This window comes from Felis catus, chromosome F2 (assembly GCF_018350175.1).
Source record: "Felis catus isolate Fca126 chromosome F2, F.catus_Fca126_mat1.0, whole genome shotgun sequence".
Taxonomy (NCBI): Eukaryota; Metazoa; Chordata; class Mammalia; order Carnivora; family Felidae; genus Felis; species Felis catus.
In genome coordinates this window covers 61,844,817-61,868,863 of record NC_058385.1, presented here as the reverse complement: position 1 = coordinate 61,868,863, position 24,047 = coordinate 61,844,817, and the positions used below count along the sequence as shown (strand labels likewise).

At 42.6% G+C, this 24,047-nt stretch overlaps 1 protein-coding gene across 1 annotated transcript in view; it reads left to right on the top strand.

Moving 5' to 3' along the window:
• EXT1 (exostosin glycosyltransferase 1) overlaps positions 1–15,953 on the top strand; it is a 288,305-nt gene extending 272,352 nt beyond the window's left edge. Inside the window, exons 8-11 of the mRNA XM_023248762.2 lie at positions 4,311–4,400; positions 9,725–9,885; positions 12,180–12,351; positions 15,385–15,953. Coding sequence (XP_023104530.1) covers positions 4,311–4,400; positions 9,725–9,885; positions 12,180–12,351; positions 15,385–15,570 — 609 coding nt within the window. The 3' untranslated portion in view covers positions 15,571–15,953. The remainder of the gene's footprint in view (positions 1–4,310; positions 4,401–9,724; positions 9,886–12,179; positions 12,352–15,384) is intronic.
• The last annotated feature ends 8,094 nt before the right edge of the window (positions 15,954–24,047 follow it).

The following is a 24,047-nucleotide window of genomic DNA, read 5'->3' as shown; positions in this document are numbered from 1 at the left end:
CAATGCTGGTGATGCATGAGGTTTGCTTGGCTGGTTAGCCTGGATTACTTGTGCCTTTCAGAATAGTTGCTGGTCCTCACATTTGTCCTCCAAAGGACATTTGCATTTTAATTTCCTTTGCGTGTCTCCACCAGAGACCCACAGGTGCCACCTAGCTGGCCTCTTGCTTCCATTTTCCAATTCATTTTGCCTAGAGCGGGATGAACTTCTTAATCATCTCGCAGCCTCAAGGGATTCTGTTTGCTAGTGCTTTACATTAACATTTGAGGCCATGTGTAATCTGTTCTTGGCCAGCCTTACCAGTCTTCTCTCTCATTGCTTTCCCCCACAGACCTTGTACTCTCACCAAATTTGATCATCCACGGTTACCTAAATTGCCTTCCTGCCTCTAATTCTTGTCTTTCCCTTTTGCTCTAAGTCTTGACTATCCCTTCTCAACTCTTCATCTCTGTTATCAAAATCCCCATGTATTCTTTCATCCCTGCTCCCATGCACCCTCCCCTTTGGAGTTTCTTCCACTCTTGGCAGCATTCTTTTTTTCTCTAGCTTCTGCTTGTTACTTCTTGTAGGCCATAATCCATTGTGAGGCAATTAGTGGCTCCTAAATAAAACAGATTGGTGAAGCAGTCATCCAAGAGACCTCTTTTGTCAGTGCCCAAGGAGTCCAGTCATGAGAGATTGTCTCACACTAAGTAAAACATCTTTGAGCCAGAATAAAAAAATATCAATTGGGTCAGACCATTCAAAACAATCACTTGACTTGCTAAAAGTGGCAGTTTCACACAGTTCAACATGATGCAGTGAGAACTGTGACTGTCATGTGGGCAAGACTATCAGTGCATTATCCTGTCATTTCCAGTGTTATGACTGCCTACTGTGTGCTGGGCACCATGCAGTGTGATGGAACACAGTGCAGAATACAATACATAGAATCCCAGCATTCCCAGGGCTGGCATCCAGCGACGTGGGTATCCCAGAGCTGCTTCATAAGCATTTAATGAGTAAAGATGGCAATTAGAAAATCACCTGCCTCTCGGCATGCGTCTTACCTACTCTTATGAAATCCGTCTCCCCACAGATGTGGTTTTACAAGAGGGATGGGTGCACAAAAATCTCCCGCCTATAATCCCATACATCTTTCACGCCATTGCCAATGCCTGAGGTCCTGAACGGTGCTCAGATGCATGCTGTCAATTTTGGACTTGGAAATTCATTGTTTTTGTGCTTACATGGGTGACTAGATCTTCTGGTAAAGAAGTCTTCCTTTGAATTTGTTAGAATATCCATACAGGTTCCAGTCGGACTGACTGGGAGCCGTTCTGACTTCTATGGCTCACAGATTCATTGGTTGATTTTATATTTTTACCCTGCAAGTAGTCCCTGTTTCTTTATTTACAAGACAGTGGGTTTTATCAGATGTAGCTTATAAGATATTTTATATTCTCCCCGCCATATCTGTGGCGTCTTGCCATTTGTTGAGTCCTAGCCTCCACCTTGGCCACTGATTCCAGTGGGCCATGTGATTCCTTTGCTCTCACTCCCACTACTCTGGGATTGCACCACCTAGTAAAGCATTTGCACTCAATTAAGTATTGCTTAAGGCTCTGTATTCCGGTTATCCTAGGCTAAGACTCAGGCCCATTTTGAGGATTCAGTGAGATAGTGCATTATAGGTGCTTAGCCTGGTTCCTGTTATACACCAAGAGTACAATAAATGTCAGGTACTCTTCTGCGGAGGTATTGTAATGTTCGTATCATGGACTGTAAGACAAGTTACTAACTTTCTGTGCCTCAATTCCTCCTTCAGTAAATGGAAGCAATCATAATACCTAACAGGGTAGCTAAAAGATCAAATGGTACAACACTGTACTTGTAAATGTGCTTAGAAGTATGTGTGCACGTGGTCAGTGCTCGGTAAACGTTAACTCTTATTGTTCTTTCTATAATTGCTTATGGATATTTCTTATCTTGCCCATTAGATAATAAACTTCTCGAGTTTTGGTAGTCATTTTGGTTAATCCTAGAAGAGGTTGGGCTGGCACATGGTAGCTAACTGTTTCTTACATGAACTAACAAGCAAAAGCCAGTTCACTCAGGATTGACTTTGTAAGTACACCAGTTCCTTTCATGCTAAAGCATTCAACTTTTGGAATGTAGCTGAGGCAAGGTATTTGAAAGAGAGCATCTAGTTTCTACACTAGAATTTGAAGTGGCTAGATTATGGGCTCTTAACCTCTGTCGATGAAGCATGTTCAGAAAAAGGAAGTGGATCCTTTTAAAACCAGTGGTTGGGAACATAATGGGAAAGGAGTCATAGGTCTCCTTATTCCCCATTTTACATTTCCATATCTAGCCTTGAGTTTAGAGTTGATGTGTTTGCTGCTTTGGCTGCAAAATTCTCTTTTGAATTTATAGGCCTTGTCTTTGCAGCTCTCCCCCTAAAGACTTAACAAGGGAAAGGTCAGGGCATCACTAAGCTGGCAGCTAATGGTTTCTGTGTTAGTCAGTGGACATGTAAACAGTATCAGGAGAATTGCTTCAGGCTGAGATTTCTGAGCACTGTGTATATGGGGTTGCTGATCACTTTATATTTTATTTTATTTTGAAAGCCTGAAAAAGAAAAAGAAAACTTGACCCAGTTGACAGATGTGTAGGAGCAGACCCTGGAGCCATTTATGCTACAGATCCATCCCTTGAGCTCCCAGAGATGGGAAATGTGGGCACTTCCCACCCTTTGATGTCAGAAGCCCTCCAGTAGCTACACAGGCACAGAAGCTGATTCTGAGATGTGGGTTCATGGATGAGCTAGCTTCTTGGGGGTTGGGGGCCTCAGATTTGTGGAGAGCAGACCCTTGGTAGCCAGGTTCAGGGTCTCCCTTCTCCCTCTGTCTCCAATGACCAACTGCTGCATTCCCTGGCCCTTTGTGCCTTGGAAGTTGGTGGCAAATGTGCCTTTTCTCTCAGTCTCCAAGTGTGAATTTAGAGAGGATGTCACAACTGTGAATATAATTTCCAGAGGAAGGTGGTGAATATGAGATCACTTTATGTGCCCCCAATTCACTTTTGGGGTCCTTGTCAAACCTGAGGCAGGTCCAGCATGGTGGATGAGGTGCTCTGTAGAAGCTCACCATCTGGGATGCAATGCTGGTGGGTCCATCTTGAGCAAGACATCTAACCTTTCTATGCCTTAATTTTCTCAGCTGTACAATGGGGTTATTATAAAGATGAAATGCGATGACGTGTATAAAGAACTTGGAACATTTCTGACACAAAGTAAATGGGTTTTTTTACCATGTTAGTTATTCTTAAATCATCATTCTCATGGTTAGTTATCCTGTGGTACATTCAGCACAGAGGTTGAAGGTATGACTGTCACAGAGAAGTCTTTCTAGACTTAATTTTTCCAGCTGGTCCCTTTATCCCCAAAGCCCTCACCACCACCACCACCACCACCACCACCACCCCCACCAAAACACACACACCTCACCATGCCTTATCCTGGAGTTGCCCAAACTTTATTCATATAGTGCCTTCACAATGTGCCTAAATCCATAGACCACATGTGCTATGTTTATTTAATATTTTTCTATAAATCAGCTTACTTTTCGTTTCAGTGAAGTTATTTTTGAATAAGTTTACTGCTCCCTGTTATTGCTATAGCCACTAATCTCTGTGTATGTATATTTTCTCATCTGTGCTAACATCAGTGAAGAGTAGAATTTTCAAATGTGTGTCTACACCTCCTGAAATGACATGGCCTTCCAGTAGTGTGTGCCCCACACTTGGAATCATGGCTCCATCCATCCACTCTCTCCAGGCCTCAGGGTGCTGGTTTTTTCCTCTGTGCCTTATGTCTGCTGAGTGCTGTTTCTGCCTCACTTCTTTTTATACCCGGTGGATTCCTGTCCATCAAGTCCTACTTAAATGTCCGTCTTCTCTAAGGTTTTCACCTGCGCTTCCAAGTGGCTGGCTGCTGCGTCCTCTGCACCCCTGGCATGGTCCATATCGGGCTAGGACTGGTCAGCGGCATCTCGATGGCTGCGGACTGTGAACTTTCCCAAGACAGGAGAAAATGTCTTATTTACCTTGTCCTCCCTTTGACTAGCAAGGTGTCTGTACACAGTAGGTGCCCAGTAAGGGTACATGATTCTCCACCGATGGGAAACGGAAATGTTCAGTGTTGAAGGATGACACGGTGGTAGAACATTCTTTTCGAAGGTGAGGATGGGGGAATTTTCCTGAAAACGGGTCTCCAAATTTACTTCTTTTCTTTGATTCCTTTCCTCCTGTCTGCTTTCTCCCCACCCCAGGTTATGAGCAGCCGTTTCCTGCCCTATGACAACATCGTCACAGACGCAGTGCTCAGCCTTGATGAGGACACTGTGCTTTCCACCACGGAGGTAAGGAGCGGGCGTGGGCTCTTCAGGCAGGTGTCCCAAACCCCAAGGGGCCAGCGTTTCCTTTGCCCTTGCCTCGGCTAACTTGAAAACCTTTTTCAAAACTTCCTGCACAGTCGGTTTTAATCAACCTGGTTCCTGATAGCACCTTGCCACCACCTGGAACCCTGATGAGGGCATTTTTCCCCCTTTGTTTTCTCTGCTAATTGGCTCCTCATTTGCATGGCTGTGCCTCACCTCTCCCCTCCTGCCTGCCCTCCTTTTGTTTTTCAACAGCACAGCTGTGGGCACGTGGGCAAAGCCAAGGGGAGTAGTGGGGGCGGGGGTGGGGAACCTGGCTAGCATCATCTTGAGACCACACAATCCAGAGCAAACAGCCCATCCTTCCCCGGTTATCCTAATGCCTGTGTGCGTGTGTGTTGCCATTGTTAGGGAAAACTATTCTGGGTTCTGAAGGCAGGCCTTCTGTCTCGGATTCAAGCGCTCATTTTCCTTCACCCACACAAGAGCAAACGATTTCACTCTTAAGACGGAGTCGGAGATCCTTGCTATTTCAGATGTTCAGGTGTTTGTGCCAAAAATAAGATTGCACAAAGAACGTGTGAGGAGGAGAGAGAGAGGAGGAGAGATAGATATGATAGAAAACCAATTTTTACAACCCGAATGAGTATTGATCTCAGAAACCATACTTTAAACCATCGAGGGGACCAAAGACAGTTCTATAAAAATGTCATATATCGGAAATGCATTATTAATGGTGGCTGCTAAAAAGCACGGAGACTGAGCTACTTAAACCTTTACCTTTTTTCCTCCCTCTTATTCATAATCATTTTCTTTCCAATTTAAACATCGACACTTACCAGCATGCACTTTCCTGGACGCTGGACCAATTCTAATGGCCTGCTGCCTGCGCAGCCAGCGCTTGGTGTTAACCTAGGCCAACAGTCCCACGGCCTCTTTCTTGAAATTCGGTGGATGCTTCCAATTTCCATCAAATGGAGTTGAACAGAAGTTATGTGCAAGAGCTGCCTAAATAACCCCAGGACAAAATGCCCTGGGCCTCACTCACCTTGGTAAATGCTTTTTCTGCAGCCCAGGCTCTATAAATACTTAGTGAATGAATGATTGGAGAGATGTGTGCTGAGGTGTTTAAAGCCTGAGCACAAAGCCAGTTGCGGCACATGCAAGTCTGCAGGAGAAAGGGGTTTGGGGGGGACAAGCTCTGCCTAATGTTCAAAGGGAAAGACAGCTGTGGAGTACAGGGTGTGGGACACTCCAGCTTGCATGTTTCTGCGGCTTCCTGCAAGGGAAGCCGGCATCCCAGGAGCACATTCATTCAACAAGTATTTATTGGGGGATCTCCTTGTTCTGGTCTCCACGTCGGGTACCTTGATGACCCAGCTCCTGCCTCTAGCCATCACAGTGGTGGCAGCAAACAGAATTCAAGTCTAGTGATTTCAGCGAAGGGCTTTAGGATGGCTTAGGTGGGCGGGCTTGTAGGCGCCCGGGTACCTGGAGAGCGACAAGAACCACAAGCAGCCCCCACCCCCAGGGGTGAAGAAGGGAGAGGAGGAAATCGTGTTTCATCGTCTTTGAGAGGAGACTGCTCTCCAGGAGCTGTGACAACAGCGGAATATGGCAGATGGGGGCGAGATAGGGCAGCTAACGGCAGGATAGGGAAGATGGTGGAGGGGTAAGGACGGCAGCAGCGGGATATGGCACATGGCTGTGGGATAGGGTAGATGGCGGTGGGGTATGGTAACTGCCAAAACTCTGATGCCAAACCTAGGAGGGAGCCGGGAAGAAACACCCGGACCTCTCTCTTTCTCCCTCTCTGTCCCACCTCCATGTTCCTCCTGGTGACTGCCATTGACCCAACTCAGTCGGCCAGCAGCCTGCAAGGGAGACCAGGTTGTGCCATCCGTAGGGTTCCATCCTGCCCGGCCACAGAGCATGGGCAGGAGAGCAGGGAGGGGACGTCGGAGAGCAGACGGGGAAAAGCAGCACGCTGGCCTGGTAGAATGTGTGGTCAAGACATCTGCGGCGTCTATTTAAATCATTATCCCATGGCCTCAAATACTGATGCGCGTTACATCTTCCCCTGGGCAGAAGGCACTTAGTCCCACTCTACAGGTGTTTTTATCTGTCCCACGGGCAGGTATCTTGCAGCTTCTTTGAGGTTTCCATGGGCTGGTGAACGTCTTTTCAAAGACTGGCAATTCCAGCCGCCCAGGGCGTGCTGGGAGGGACACGAGTCCTTTGTGAAGTAATGAGAAGTCAGCGTTGGGGGGGGGGGGGGGGGGCGGGGGGGAGCAGTGTCGGCGTCGTTGGCCAGGGGTCTGGTTTACTTTTGCCTGCTGACCGCGAAGTGCTTGTGTGACCTAAAACGGCCAAGGACAAGGACTTCTCTTTTCTCACTTTTTAAGTGAATGGATGTCGGTTCATTTTATTCCCTCTCTGAGGATTCTTTGGTTGTTTAAATGCCTCTCTGTAGTATTAAGGATAGATTTTTAAACAGCATTCTGCAAAGGGTATTAGATATAGTTGGTTTACAGTTATTTACATTTATCTGGGTTGCTGCAAATTCTCAAAAGGAAACAGATGTTGGTTTTTAAGAGAAAAGGCCCTAAGCTGACCTTTGCCTCCTTTGATGTGTTAATGATCTTCGTGAAAGCAGAACTATCACAAGAATCGTAGTTTTATCTGAATTTACTTTCCAGTTCCTTTGAAATGACTTGAAACGGCTTTGAGATAGTAAGAAATTCATGTGATGAAAAAAACCCCATCGGGTTCTATAGCAGTTGCCAGTGCGTGTGTTTCCTTTTCAAAGAATAATGGAAAACCCCAAAGAGCGCTGACAGCCAGGCTGATTCTTTGACGCCGGGCTGCATAATATACGGGCCCATCAGTTGGCGCCATTAGCATCGAGAGCCAGTGACGGTGTGCAGGTTATCACAACCAATTTCAATCTTCTGGCAGATACGGTCCACTCCCCTGCTGCTGGCTCCGAGATACCCTGCCCCCAACAAGCTTTCTTAATGTATTTTCCAACGCCTGGCTGCTTCCCCCCCCACCCCCCGCCCGGATGTTTGCATTTGGGGGAACAAGCTACGTTCTTAAAGCCTTTCTTATCTTGAGTTAGGGAAACTAGATATTCAGAAAATTTTGAATTTCTGGCTGTTCACAAAAATAGTGACTTCTGGCCCCCAGTGAATTCAGAGATAGAAGGACCCTCACAGATGATTCAGGCCAGTGTTTCCTAGAGGATGGTGTGTGCACAGTAGTTTTGCGTGGTTCGTGGCAAGCATATTTCATTTCAACAATTGTATTTACTGTTTGCTAGAAAACAATATAGCCAGCAGTGAAACCTAGGATTTCACTGACATGTTTACATAGGATGAGGCTAAGTAAGAAAAGGAAAAAAACAAACATAGGCAATTTAAAGAAAAATATTAAATACGTGATTGTGTGGTGTGGGAGTGTGGCAGAAAAGAGAATGATGTTATGCATGTGGTGAATGCTTGGGAAATACTGATCTAGGCTTATTTTCTGTGCTCTTTATTTGACGTAAAATTCACAACATAACCATAAAATTAACCATTGTAAAGTGAATAATTGAGTGGCATTTACTACATTCACAATGCTGGACAGTCATCAGTTCCGTGTCATTCAGAAACGTCTTCATCACCCCAAAAAAGGCTCCATATCCATTAATCAGTCACTCCGTAGCTTTTGGAACCGCCGATCTGGTTTTGTCTCTATGGATTCCCTTATTCTGGGCATGTCATACCATATGTGGCCTTTTGTGTGTGGCTTCTTTCACTCAGCATACTGTTTTCAAGGCTCAGCCATGTTCTAAGGACTTCATTCTTTTTTATAGCTGAATAATATTCCATTGGATGGAGATACCATGGTTGGTTTATGTATTCATCAGTTGATAGAACTGGGTCGTTTTCGCTGCTGGCTGTTGTGAGTAGTTATTGGCTACGCTTTTCAACCTCTGGGGGGGTAGGAACCGGCCTTGCTGCCATCACTCAGTTCCCAACCACCATCCCAGCGTAGCAACTGGAAAAATTTGTAGAATAAATGGAATTTCCATTTGCATGGCTTATTGAGAAGAGATTGGAGACAGGTCATGGAGTGAATGTGGGACCTGTATAAGAGTTAAATTGCTCTCCGTACTGTAGCAACAGAGGTAAAAAGGAGGCTAATGGTAACAGTACATACCAAGTCTGAAACCAGATGGCTGGATTGAAATCTTGGCTCTGCCTCTTACTAGCTCAGGAGAATTACGTGAACTTCCATATACCTTAGCTTCCCCCTCTGTAAATTGGAGACTATAAAATTACCCACTTCACAGGGTTATTATGTGGGTTAAATGAGTTAAAATGTGTAAGTACCTCGCACCAAAGCATTACATGATTATGAGCATTAGCTGATCGCTTGCTGTTCCTGTTTTTATTTTTTATTTATTTTTCATTCATCAAACAATCAAGTCAGAAATTAGCTCACACATTTGAAAACAGATTATTTGCTAATTATAAATGTCAGTTTCCAGCATGTTTAGAGAAGTACCTGCTTTGGGTTAGTATAAGCACTGGAAAGTCATTTACCTGCGTTTCCTTTAAAATAATCATGTGGCAAAAAATAATAATAATAAAATAACCATGTGGCTTCACTTGGAGCTTTTCCCCACTTACCCTTAGTGACTTTTCATTGTGGCTGCTTCTTCTAGATTTCCTTTTTACTGAGCATCTTCAAAGCTGAGAGGTCAGACTTACATTTCTTTATGATATCTGCTCTGAATTTCTGGTAGAACTTGTGTGGTTTTTAAGCATCTTTTCTCTTGCTCTTAAGAGGATGCTTTGATTCTAGTCACTTTGGCTTTGCCGTATGCTAGTCATGTTGCGTGCTCTATATTCATACTCTGGATGTATACAGGAAATCTCCCGTTTATAAAACAGACACATTTGTGCCTCGTGTGAATCAGTGGTCACGTGCACCCTAGAGGAAGGAGGGGAGAAAGCAACTGCTTTTTGACTTGTGTTTTTTCTTGAACAAACTGGATTCTGAAGGACCTATCAGCAATTTCTTTTCTTCTTTCATTTCTACACTCATCTGAAGTTTCTTCAACAGAAAACATTAAAATGTGCATAATTATGGGGCAAAATGTCAAGCAGTCAGTTTAATTTGCTGATGAATACATGGAATTAATGTTGCGCAACAGTCCTGGGATTTCGCATTATGAATTAGCAGGGGGAAGGTAATGTTTTGTTGACATTTGTTGACGATGTTGATTGCTTGTTTGGCTTGTGTTCTGCCTGCAGGTGGATTTTGCCTTCACAGTGTGGCAGAGCTTCCCTGAGAGGATTGTGGGGTACCCCGCGCGCAGCCATTTCTGGGATAACTCTAAGGAACGGTGGGGGTACACGTCCAAGTGGACAAACGACTACTCCATGGTTTTGACAGGAGCTGCTATTTACCACAAGTGAGGAATTTAGACATCTCTCATACAGATTTTTACGTAACTCCTGTAGATTAGCTTCTGGCTGTTGCATAAATCGGAACTTGGGCCAGATCTTGTTAACGGTATTAACAAAAATTAGTTTGCATCACTGTTTAAGTTCTGTCAATGTGGCCAGCATGTGTCTTTGAAACCAGTAAAACCCCTTGGCTTACTGCATTTCCAGAAATAACGGTAGAGTAACATCTTCAATTTGTCTGAAGTTGGAGGACATACTCATGTACATTGAGTAACTGAACATTTTGAATAACAACTACAAAAGTAAATACTTAATTGTGCATTCCCAGGCACCATTCTGAGTGCTTGGGGTTTTACCTTTGAGTAAAATTTAAAAAAAAAAAAAAAAAAGGAAAAGAAATTCCTGCCTAAGTAGGCTTTCTCTTTTAACAAGGGGAGGACACAATCTTCATAATAATTTTACAATAGGTTAAGGGAGTGAGTTATATAGCAAAAAGGCAAAGTCAAACAGGTCAAGGATCATGAGTGCTGAAGGTAGAGGGGAGGTTCAAAGGTGGCTGGTGATCCTTATTGAACAGGTGAGATCGGAGCAGAGCCTTGAGAAGAAATCATCCAAGAGGATATTTGTAGGAAGAGTGCTCTGGTGTAGGGAACAGCTGAACTAAGCGAGTGCCCTGAGCCAGAATATCAGGAAGACAAATGTGCCAAGAGTGGAGTGAGTGGAAAGCAGGGGAGAGAGGCATGGGAGCCAGTGCAAGGGTTTGAACAGAGTAGAGACATCTTTTTTAGGCATCCGCTCTGGGTGCTGTGATGAGAACAGATGATACAGGGGACAGGGTAGAAGCAGGGTGACCTATTAGGAGGTGATTGACATCTAGGCAAGAGATGATAGAGCCTGGGGCCTGTAAGTGAGCACTGGAGGTAGTAAATAGGGATCAGATTATGGGCATATTTTGAAGATGCTCCAGTCTGATGACTAAGTTTTTTTGACCTAAGGAACTGGATGGATAGGAGTCATTAAAAGATGGAAAAAGCTCATATGGCTGAATTAGGTATTAGGGAAAATACAGGAGTTCAGTCTTGTGCATGCTAAGACCTCCAAAAAGGTATGTTGGAAAAAGGGCAAGGATAGAGATACACATATGGGAGTTGTTTAAATGTATTTGGTCTTTAAAGCCAGGGGACTTGGGTAAGACTACCAAATTAGTGAGTGTAGGTGGCTAATGTTAGTGACTCAGTCATTAATAAATTCCCCATTCTTCTGCCTTAGTAAGGTGAACACACTAATCTTTAGTAAAGAATAGAGAGTCTTGCCATCTCAGGGACAGAGTTACAAGTGCACAAGGTAGAAGCATTTAGGTTGACTGAATCTTGATCTTAAGACCTAACCTCTTTTTTTTTTAACGTTTATTTATTTTGAAAGAGAGCGAGCAAGGGAGGGACAGAGACAGAGAGAGAGAGAGAGAGAGAGAGAGAGAGAGAATCCCAAGCAGGCTCCATGCTGTCAACGCAGAGCCCAACACGGAGCTCAAACTCACAAACTGTGAGATCATGACCTGAGCCAAAATCAAGAATCGGATGCTTAATCAACTGAGCCACCCAGGTGCCCCTTAAGACTCTACCCCTTGAAAGTTCATTGTTCCCTTTCTTCCTGTCCCTACCACTCAATGAATCTGATTCATTCAAATGATTTTTCCTATAAATATATGCTATTATATCTCTCTTAATAGTAGAAAAAATAGTAGAGGGAGAAATAATTCAACTTAATTTTGGGTTCTCTGTAACGATTGACCACCAGACTAATTAGGGTTTTGATCTAACAGTGTAAAAATGTATGGTTTATAGGCCACAAAAATGGAATATTGTTGGACTCAGAGCCATAGGATAGTTGAATACAGTTCTGATTAAGCCAATAATTAAAATTATACAGCAGTTTTTAAGGATAGGTAGATAATGTGTGAATAACTTCTCTTACCATCTGAATATTCACCTTCTAACCAACCACCCTGATATTAAAGTCACACTGGCCAAGCATATCTGCATGTTATTTCCTTATCTGTGAAGCACGGGTAATGACGGTACCTGTATCATAGGCTCCTTATGAGGGTTACACGAGGCCTTTCTTGTAAAGCATTTTAGAACATTATGTGGCATATAGTAAGTACCATATAAGTGATAGCTATTGTCATCATCTGTGATCCGTTTAGGGATTCAAAGAGTAAGTATAGGTTTCCTGTCAAAGAAGACCACTTGTCATTATATAATGATGGCCACCTATGAAACCTGTCTGGTTTTTACAGATATTATCACTACCTGTACACCCATTACCTGCCAGCCAGCCTGAAAAACATGGTGGACCAACTGGCCAACTGTGAGGACATTCTCATGAATTTCCTGGTGTCTGCTGTGACAAAATTGCCTCCAATCAAAGTCACCCAGAAGAAGCAGTATAAGGAGACAATGATGGGGCAGGTAAGAATAGAACTCTCCTCCTCTACTTTGCTCTCTGGTGGTTCAGACTAAGGTAATAAGGATGTTCTAGGAAGCATGATGAAGAAATATATGTGTGTGTTTATACATACATACGTACACACACACACACACACACACACACACACACCCCTAAAAGCTTTAAGGGAGTATATGGTTGGCACATGGATGAATAGGAAGACCTAAGTCAAGGGTATCTTTCTATCAAGAACATAAAAGCTCTTACATGACCTACAAAGTGCCATGAGAAAGATGTATCTTATCCAGAGTTAAAGACCTACAAGAATTTATGTAAGTTTATTGTAGGTGCTTTATGTAATGAATAGCTAATAATACTGTCTTCAACAGAGCCTTCTGGTAAGTGCTCTTGAGTTGGGTGAGCATCACAGTGACAGACCAGGAGTCATAAGCCTTGATTTTCACCTAGAACTAACATCTATCGGCTATACACAAGTCAGCTACCTTCTGAAACTCAGTTGGTTCATTCTTAAAATGGAAATAGTAAAAGTCTACCTCACGGGGTTGGGGTGACATGTATGAAAACTTTTATGAAAGTAAAATATTGTTGAGTCATGTAAGGTTAGTAGTAAGTAGTAGTAGTAAGTTTAAGATACTTGCAAGGAAATATAATTCAACTTTCTCTTTTTACAAGTAAGGAAATTAGGATCCAGAGACTTTAAATATAGTGCCACAAGTCACCTACTATTAGAGACAGAACTGGGAGTTGAATCCCAGGCTCTGTTCCTTCCACTGCTCATTATTTTACACTTCTAGGTTCCATAGCAGGATGATCTAGATATGCTGTAGTTCATCCGCCTTTATTCGTCCTGGACAGAGCCCAGTACCAACAAGAAGCCAAAAGCCTTTAGACCATTTAGATCCACCCAAGTTAAATCGAGAATCCAACAGTATTTGAGTCAACCTGGAAAGATGTACTTTTGAGGGTTCTATCAGTTCACTTGTTTGGAGCTTCCCATGTACCTGTTCCAATCGTTATTGAAAATCGTATATAGATCTAGTTTTTTGCAAAGGAACACTTAGCCAGGGCTCATATTAACACAATTGATGATTTTTCATTCACTGAATTTAGTAAGAACAAAAAACGTGCAGGATTTTAAGTATATAAAATTTCATAATTCAGTATTTATGAATGTGTAGAGTATCGGACACTGTTTTAGATACTGGTTGTGACAGAGCTGCTGTCCTTAATGAGCAAAGAGTCTAGTGGAAAATTTTGTTTCCCTCTAATTACTAAAAGAACAAGCAAGAGGATTTGCAAGAATTTTTCATCTTGAAGGCTGACAGAGTATTCAAATTCAAGCAAGATGTATTGAGTGGCTACTGTGTGCCTAGCCATTTTCATCTATGTCACTTAGGGATACAACATTCCTTTAACATTGTTTGCTCAGAGAGTTCAGTGAACTTCCCTGAGGTTATGCACTAATTAGGGGTGGAACTCTAATAACACATGTTTTCTTAGGCATTGGTTTTATGTTCTTTTCATAGACTTGCCAGTTCTACCAAACCAGTATTTCAAGTGATTTTGCACATATTTGGGGACACATCTAAATTCAGCCTTAGGTGTAACTTGATGTATCTAGTTAATATGTACTATACGTGCCCCTGCTTCCTATCATGCACATTAGTTTGTTGAATGTATGACTGGTGAAGTAAATGGATATCATGTGGTATGATTGTTTTTATTACACAGGAAATGTATCTTCTCTAAGGTGTTGGTTGACCAAAAAATAAATGTTGAAATCTAGAGGCAAAAATGATACTTGAATGACTCAACTGGATTCTTTTTTTTTTTTTTTCATTTGTAAGAGAGACTAAGCAAGCTCTTGACAGTAGTTTCATTTGCATACATTTGCATATGTGAGCAAATGTCTGGGGGTAGGGAGTCTGGCCTTTGGGACAGTCTGCTCTGCTATGAACTCAACTGGTAAGCTTAATTAGAAACTTTCTCTGACTTACCAAGTAGAGTTCTCCTACCATAAATGGTAGAGGATGGAACTCGAGATCTGCCCCTTTCTAGCCTTGAACAAGTAAATGTAATTTCCCTAAACCAGCTTCCTCATCTATGTAGGGAGGGGATGTTATTACCTGGGTAGATAACTTGACCAGGTTGTTGTTATGAGGCTCAAATGAGCTTCATGGAAACACTTTACAAGTAGTGTTTTGTTTGTTATTCTGCTGCTCAGAGGTAACTTGACATTCGTGTTTACCCTCAATGGTTCCTTTCAAGCACGTTGACACTTAGGTTTTTAAGTACTCTGAGTGATTCTCACAGTAAAACGTACCTTCCTCGGAAAGTATTCTCTAACAGTACATGAGAATAAACACACACACACGTGCATATACATCATTGTACAGTTGCCTATTGATAAATGTGTTTGTGTTTTTCCCCCATAATCTGGTAGCTCCCTTTTTCTTTGTTTCATAAAAACATGGTTTCAGAGATATTATGCTTGTTTAAATTTCAGTGCTTAAGCCATTTAAGGCTTTCTTTTAAATCAGTGTTATCCACATGATCTAAAAATATTTAAGCAACCTTAGGGGAAACACAGAGAGCTAAAGAGATGGTAGGCATCTTTCCTACTTACCCAGAATCAACCAAGTAAACCAGAAGGTTTTAGAAACTGTCTTTGAAACCATAAACACATTGTTAGTCACAGTATTTGATCGCAAGTACAAAGGTTTATGTTTACTGACCATAGTAGTTGGAATTCAACCGGTAAATCATTCCAGACCAGGGAATTAGTCAATATGGAGCTTTGTCTGTTCGCCTGTTTTTAACATCAAGGAAAGTCGCGTATCTTGGGAAAACCTTCTGGCGAGGCTGAAACCCAGGACTAGTGCTGTCATCACCTTCTGCAGGCGCGTGGGACGTTTGGTGGCCCGTCCAGACCCCAAGCTCTGTCACTTGCCCTGGAACCTGACTTGGTTTTCTGCGGTGTTCCAGCTCACCTTGCACTGTCTCATTGTCTTCCTCGTCTCTCTCCCTTTCCCCAGACTTCTCGGGCTTCCCGCTGGGCTGACCCCGACCACTTTGCCCAGCGACAGAGCTGCATGAACACGTTTGCCAGCTGGTTTGGCTACATGCCGCTGATCCACTCTCAGATGAGGCTCGACCCTGTCCTCTTTAAAGACCAGGTCTCCATTCTGAGGAAGAAATACCGAGACATTGAGCGACTTTGAGGAATCCGGCCAAGTGGGGGAGGGGCAGCGAGAAGGGACGGGGTCAGGCTGCTCTCTCTTCCCAGTGCAGATCCGCTAGCAGCGGAGCCAGATTGTGCCAAGTATCCAAATAATCTTAGATGAACAGAATGACAAAAAAAAAAAAAAAAAAAAAAAAAAAAGGAAAAAAGAAAAAAAAAGGCCAATGAAAACTCGACTCCTGGCTCCTGGGACTGCACAGGACTGCTCAAACTCACCTCACTGGCTTCTATGTCCCAAGACTAGGTTGTGTACAGTTTAATTATGGAACATTAAATAATTATTTTTGAAATGATTGCTATGCAGGTTTAAACTTTTTTAATGATCAAAACTATTAAAAACCAGAGTTCTTTCTTTAATCAAAATTGTGTTGGTTGTGAATATTTCAAAGCTGCTACTCTTCTTCCCACAAACATCATTGCCGTCGGTCACGCAGGGTTCGCAGCAGTTACAGACGCTCAGACTTCATGGAAGACACAAGAAGTCACTCCACCCAGTGTCAAGAAATAACCGAGCCTAAGTTTAAGACAAGTTCATGATTCCACTTTGCCAGTGCAAATGTTTTCCACTTCCGAATTTGCAGATCCACTTGAACGTCTATCTCTAATATGTTGCTGCATGGGAGAAAGTATTATGACCTCCAGGCAGACAGTTGTAGCAGAAAACTTTATGTTTGAGACACAGAGGTCTGATCATCTTTGGCATTGGGGGGTGGGGGGAGTTAGTAGCAGGAAAAGACTGTACAATTAAGAATGTTCAGTACACACAAGGAACCATCCAGACAATCCACCAGCATATTAGTGAGATGGAAATAGCGACCCACAACAGTGACCCGAGGCTCTTCAGGGATGTGGGCTAGATCATACCTTTAACCGTTGACACAGGGCCTCTGAGAGCTGGGGGAAGGCTTTGGTTTAGAGGCAAAGGAACAGTGAATGTGTCCATGGCAGACCAGCAATCACAAGACAAGCTCTTTATATTTGTGAAAACCTCGAGTTTCAGAAGCTTCTCGTGAGAAGTAATCATATAGACACTCTCCCCATTGAACGTGAGCATTGCTGACAAGGAACTGAGGGTACACCTCACCTCACCACTGGGATCCTTATACCACTCTTTGGTCAAACCTTGTTTTGAGCAAGAATCCAGCAAACAAAATAATCAGAAACAAATGTGAATACCGTTTCCTGACACGTTAATGTTTCGGTGTGTGGAGAAGCTGTGTAGGGCTTCTTGTTAAAAAGAACACTTCTATTCCTGCAAATGCTGCTTTCAGTCTCTGATTATTGTGAAACTGCAAATAGAAACAGAAAATATATATGTATCCATTCACTCCCTTCTAAAAGACGGAGATTTCTGGTATCAAATGCCTCCTTCCACTGGGAAGAGGCAAGAGAGAATAGAGGAGAACATTATTGGGTCCCCCTGTTATTCTGAATAAACAAGGCGCACTTTAGTTCTTTCCCCCTGGACTCCCATATAGCTCATAAACTTATTTCTAGTGTTGCTTAGAAGAAAATCCCATTACAGAATTATGTTCCAATCATTCCAAGTGCCTGGCTTAGGTCAGTGGGAACCATAAATCCGGGAGACTTGAACTCCTCTTGCTTTGTAGACGTCCGGAAGGGAAAGAGGGGTGGGCTAGAAAGCAAGGACGGAGGGCCCCCACAAACAGGACAGACACTGGGTGTTTGCAGAGTCCCAGAGAGGTGACTCCATGCTGCCTCACGACAGCACGAGGGCCGGCCCACGCATCCAGACGCTGTGTTGTGAGTGGTGGGCAGGCAAGGAGGTTCAGCGAAAGGGGGGGCCTTCCTTTGCAGCCTCATGACTCAGAACAGTTGTTGAAGTCTCTCTCTCTCATCCAGTTTGACCCAGCTTTAGCCCACTCTCAAGCATGACGTTTTCTCCTAAGTGGATGCGATTCTGTCTTCTGTATTTGTTGAAAACTAATTCTTAGGTCCACGGTACCTGCACTTGTTTCTCTGAAATGCCCCGTCTAATAGGTTCTTTGCCATTTAAGCTGCAACTCTTAGTGACTTAAGCGGTTAGCAATTAATCCTTACTCATCTGGCCTTTGCAAATTTGTATTTAAATTAATTTTTGAGGACTGCCAAATTATTCTTGCGTCTTTCTCTTTTGCAAAAACGCATGCAATGTTTTGTTCAATGACCCCAAGCCAACTTGAAACTCATGTTGTCACTTGGCTTGCAGAGCAGTGTCCCTGATTGTACCAGTCACATGAATGGATTTGAGGGACTGCCCTGCCAGATTTACCTGCCCCAAAGCTCACAGGGCATATTCTCCACGAACAGTATGTGTTCCATGGAAGAAAAAAAAAAAAAGTAATTATAAATGAGAACAACATCTGACACACTCAGCCACTTCAAATCTCCATGGTTTCATTTCATGTCATTGTCTGAGCAAATCTCTTTGGGATGCTAGCTAGTATGTTCTTTTCCCATTCGGAACATACAGCTGGGAATTGAACAATGCTTAGCAAATCAGTGAGTCTCAGCAGTAAGATGTAATTTTAATTCACTTAGGCAAGAGTTGTATTTCACTGCAGCAAGTTGACAAATCATAAGCATCTCTGTAGGGTGTCCAGAGTTATCTCTCTCAGTCAAGTTTAATGATAACCAGGTGTCCCTAAGTGGGCCAACATGAATTGGGAAGAAGCCAAGGCCAGAGTACAATGCCAATCCCATAATGAATTACATGCAGAAACTCCGTAGAGGACTCAGCCACTTAGGATTTCCACACGTTTTCCAGTTCCACATTAGAATAATTTTTTCAAAGCTGGCTTCTGTATTTACATGAAATGGTTTGCAAATACACAATCAAGTTTGCACATACCTGAAATAGATCACCTTTGTTGAAAACGAGATAACCGAAAACGGAGAGCGTAGAGAAAAATCTATGAACTAACCCTGGTAGCCATGCACAAAATATCACATACCTAGGTGGACCCACCTGGACATAAAAGCACACTCTCCAGAGGATGCTTCAGAAGAAAGTGAAATCTCTCCTACCCGGAATCTCATGTGCATCACGGTTTAATTTCTTCTTGTTGCCACTGCTGCTCAAAGGACTTCCTTCGATTATTCTTTTGGAGTGATTTTTGTTTTTCATTTCCAGTAGGCTATGTTAGCCTTTATTTTAGCTGTTCTGGATACCTGGTCACTTGAAGGTCTGTCGTGCCGGTGGCCTTTCATAAAGGCTACTGAACTTAATTTAACCGGGGGCGACATGAATGAATATGAAGAGACCCATATACTGCCTTCTTTTTTTTTTTTTTTTTTTAAGTGGGCTCTTGATTTAAGAACTAATGAAATTTTCATCAAACCTGTTTGGAGGGCGGGAGTAGGGAAAAGGCAGAGAAACTCTGCCAGGTTAGAATCTGAATAAGACTCTTGCTGGACAAGCTGAATTAAGGATGCAAAAGCCAAGGCAAACTTCCAGACCTGAATGTGTCTTATGTTCCCCCCGGTCTGAGAGCTCCAGTTAAAAAAAAAAAAAAAAGTACCACTTACTGCCATGAACTCTGAAATAAAAATGTCCCTGCCTTCTAATAGTTAATAGAATCGACATGCAGCCAGTGCAGCAGGACATCAGTTGCTGAATTCATTTACCTAGTTTCCATTTTCAGCTGGCTTTGTCATTCTTGGCCAGATTTAACCCAGAAAGTTCTTTTACTGCCGGCCTCATTTTCTCAGGCATGCTTGAGGGGGACAAAGTTGTTTTGACTTGCGTTTTCAGTCAATAAGCATTAATATCAAACTGTGCTGAACTTGTCTCCCTCAGTCTTAGAACTTCAGCACACAGACATTAGATGATTCTTCGACTCCGGGTCTACTTTTTAAAATGGGATCCAGCCTCCTTAAGAACACGGCCTCCCCCATCGATTCCGTGAGACTGTCTGGATGCTGTGGATGGATATGGAAAAGCTGCTATTTACAAAATCTCAATAATGAAGATGACTCCTGAAAACCATCTCTTCTTTTTACCTTTTCCAGAAACCAAAGGATTTTATTGTCATCGTTTTTACTTAGGTTCTTATCTATAGTTGTCATTAAAGTTCCAACATGTTCCATGTTGGGAGCCTAGATGAACTCTCCAAATTGCTGACCTCCACAGCCCAGTTAAGTAGGTGAGGAAGTCTGTGCTATCCTCTGGAACAAGAGGCAAGTAGCCGCCCTCAAGAAAGCCCTCAGATTGGCATGGTCCCACCCTTGTTTAAAAACAAGTCAAGCTAGCTTTACAGTCACTCTACTTTTGTAATAAGTTGCCCTTTAGGCTTCAAAGGCCATTTGATTTCTGCAATAGTTCTCTGTTCTTCTCCTACAGGACTACATCCCTTTCCTTCGGGTTGTGATTATTACTAAAACTGGGGCCATGCAAATGACCTGGTTACCATGTAATGAACCTTGTATGTTTACTTTGAGAGAAAAATATGTGTAGGATATGTTGAGGGGTAGAAGAAAGACAGTGAAAACGAACTAATTTAGGTGGCAAATTGTAAAGCAGAAAAAAAGAAAAAGAAATATACCTTATTTTGTGTCCGATGTACATTTGGGACAGTTTTCTAACAACGTTGCCGATATCTCTGTAGTATCATCACAGGACTTCTCGGAAGTGTTTACCCCGTTTGTGATAGACTATTAATTAATGCAACGAAGCCCTGAAGTGCATTGGAGAGAGTGTGTGTGAGAAAATACAAAGCCATAGATCTTGATTTACTTCATTGACCTGTGTAACTTTATGTCTGAGTTTTGCCATCCAAGATAGATTGTTTTATAGCAAGTGTCGCCAAAGACTGTTTCCTTCCAATTTATAGAAGAAGAAAAAAGAGAGAGAGAGAGATTATTAATAAATGACATGACTTTTCATCTGCGTGGTTTTCATTCCACCTTTTCTGTTGATGACAGAAAGGTGTCGGTTCTCAGGAGGACTCTGTGTGCTGGGGAAGGCAAAGCTTTGGGGAGATTTGGGGCGGTGGGGGGCAGGCAGAGGAGGTTGGACCACGTGTACTGGGTGCAGGTCCAACTCCCCCCGCCCGGATGCAGCCCAGCGCCCAGCCTCTCGGGCACCACGGTGCTGCCAGCAGCCGTCTTCCAGGCCAGACGCAGCTGGGGCTGCTGGAAGCTGGCCAGGGTGAATGCTGGTGATGTGCCCAGTTCCCAGTGTTCCTCCACGCAGGCGCTGGGACATCGTGGTGAGGCCAGGTCCAGAGCATCTGGAGCCTGACAGCTGTGGCCATTACCTCCTTTGGTTTCAACTACTGTGTAGAGCTTGTGAATTACTGGCTGGCGAAGCATTTATTAGACTGGCATTTCTCAAAAGAATTTATAAATGGTTCCAGGTGTGAATGCAGCGCCACGCGTCAGGACCATCGTAGTCAGGTTTATCCAGTAAGGAAACTCCTGTCAATCCCTCTTCCCTCCTTCCTTTCCAGGGGCATCTCCTCATCGCTTTTTCTACCCTCTTTCTTGGGACATTTTTAGAGAAAAAACATCAGTCACCAATGTCACCAAGTTGCAGGGGAGCAAACGCCCAACTGCACTTGGGGGTGTTGATTTCCTTTCGGGTATCAATCAAGGTTTATGTTTTGTGTTTCAGTTTGTCCATCTGTAAAATGGTTACTTCCGAATATTTATTTACAAGTATTTTGTAAGCAACTACTGTATACTCAGCCCTGTGCTAGATGCATCGGAGGGAATTTTTTAGAAATCCAACACCCTGTCAAGGGAGAGAGAGGTCAGGGTCTGGTTGGACAAGGCAAGCCATCAAAGGAGTCTCAGCAAGGAATTTGCCAAGTCCGGGGTTCTATGGTTCTGACAGTGCTACTTGTAAAATCTGGCCCTATGGTGTTACTGATGATAGAATCCCAAGTGTGAGAGCACATTAGAAGGCCCATTGGAGAAGCAGCTTTAAAATTCAGTCCAACCCTACCTCACAGATGTTTCAACGAATGCATAGCATGCAAAAACACGTTGAGCAAAACTACTTAATAAATTAAACATGGTGTTGCTTTATAATCTGAGCGTTTCCACCAAGTTTCATGACAAGAGAAAACTAGAAGTTATTAATGGACACCTGAGTCATTCCATACTGGCCACCCTTAATGTTAGTCTGATTGCAGGAACTCATAATACAGGGGGAATGAATTAGGCTATGTCTCCTACTGTTTGAGGCTCAGCTATACTTTGGAGGATATAATGGAGGTATTTGTTTACTAGAGGATCCAAGGTTTTTATTTGCATTTGACCTCACTCAGATGAGCTGTTCAAGTGCACTGGTTAAAGTCCCAATCTTCTTTTTTAAGATTTATTTTATTTTTAGAGAGAGAGAGCATGCAGGGGTGAGGGGCAAGGAGTGGGGGGAGAGAGTAAGAGAGAGATTGAGAGAGAGAGGACCTCAAGCAGGCTCCACACTAAGCAGAGCCTGATGCTGGGCTTAATCCCACAACCCCAGGATCGTGACCTGAGCTGAAATCAAGAATTGGATGCTCAACTGACTGAGCCACCGAGGTACCCCAAAGTCTTTGGAACACAGCCACCTGGTTTGAATCCTGATTCTGGTCTTGATAGTTCTGTGACCTTATGGAAACTACCTGCCCTCTCTGTGCCTCATTTTCCTCAGAATTGCACTAGCCTGTACCTCATAGGGTTCTCATGAGGGTGAAATAAATTAATAAACACAAAGTTCTTAAAATAGCATTCAGTATAGCATAAGAAGTACGTAAGTTTTACCTAACATCAGTAGTTAATATTTTGCCAAAATGGTTTAAGAATCGTTTCCTTAATCTGTTAAAAAGGAAACATTCTGAGTTTAATGTTCAGGATATTAATACTGACCCAGATTAAACTGTGATCTTTCTAGTGTCCCAGGCATCTCTTGTTTTCATCTACAATTATATTTTAATGTCTGTTGACATGAAATCATCATAGCATCCAGGAATAGGCAATCCATCAGCAGAAATTACACAAAGTCAGGTTTTTATTTTCTGGCTGAACTTCTTTGAGGAATGGTCTGTTTTTTATTCTCATTAAATGGAATATAGTCAAGGTGGCTGAGGACTAAAAGGAAGTTTAGGTGCCAATTATTAATGTTTCTTTCCTGGTGGCTTCAATCACATTAAGAAAGAGAACATGCTCTTGCCAATATGTAAATGATTTGCCAAGTTGAAATTTCTTTTCCAAACTAAATGGCAAATAACCTGGTTTCTTTGGCTAAATCTACTTGTAAATCAAACCTAAAATGTGTCTTTAATCAGAGAGGATCAGTTATCCCATCTCAGAGTAGGGAAAACAAGGTTAAGCAATGAAAAGGGAGACTTGGAGGATATTTGCACTGCTCCCCAAAGATTTATATATACATGTTATTTTATAACATGCTTTTTAAAACACATAATATATAGCAAACATATTTCTATGTCATCACATCTTGAATAATCAAATTGTAATGGATGCATAGTACTCTGCTTTATGGCCATTCTATATTTTCTTTACCCAATTCTTAACTGTTGGAAATTTATGTTTTTTAAATTTTCTTATAATTATGGGATAAATATTGTAATCAACATTCGGTCAATGTAAGCCATGTTACGATAAGTACTCCCAAAGAAAAATCTTTGTTCACATCCATAACCAGTCTCTTAGGATAAATGATAGACCTAAAATTAGCAGGTCAAATATTATAAATGTTTTAGACTTTTGCTGCATATTCACAAGATATTTCAATGTACTATAATGCCTACTGAAAGAAAATTTAAATTGACCTGATAAAAAGCTGTCTAGAAAATACAATTGCAGTTTGGCATCCATCATATTTTTAAAATTGGGGTCCAAAAAAAATAAAATTGGGGTCCATGAAGGCAAAATTAACAAATGGTCATCTTCAGTGGTTAAAAAAAACAGTTGGATATCATTCCCCAGGAAGGACTAGCTTACTGGTATTAGCCCTCTCGTTGAATATTGGAAAATTTTTTCTAGGTAACATGTCCCTTATGTCTTTTCTTTTTTCAAGTTTATGTATTTATTTTGAGAGAGACAGAGATAGCACAAGCAGGGAAAGGACAGAGAGAGAGGGAGACACAGAGTCTGAAGCAGGCTCCAGACTCTGAGCTGTCAGCACAGAGCCTGACTTGGGGCTGGAACTCACGAACCATGAGATCATGACCAAAGTTGGATGCTCAACCAACTGAGCCAACCCAAGCACCCCCACTGGTACCTTAAAAAGGAGATACCATCTTTTCTCTAACATTATGTGCATAATACAACGTGGTAACCTTTACACTAATGGCATAGCAAGGCTATCCCAGAAATGTTGGAGAGTAGGCATTTCACATGTCTTGGGGGGAGACTTCACTGAAGATGTGTGTTTAAGTGAGACCTTAAGAAATAAGTAGCAATTTGGGGCACCTGGGTGGCTTAGTTGTTTAAGTGTCTGACTCTTGGTTT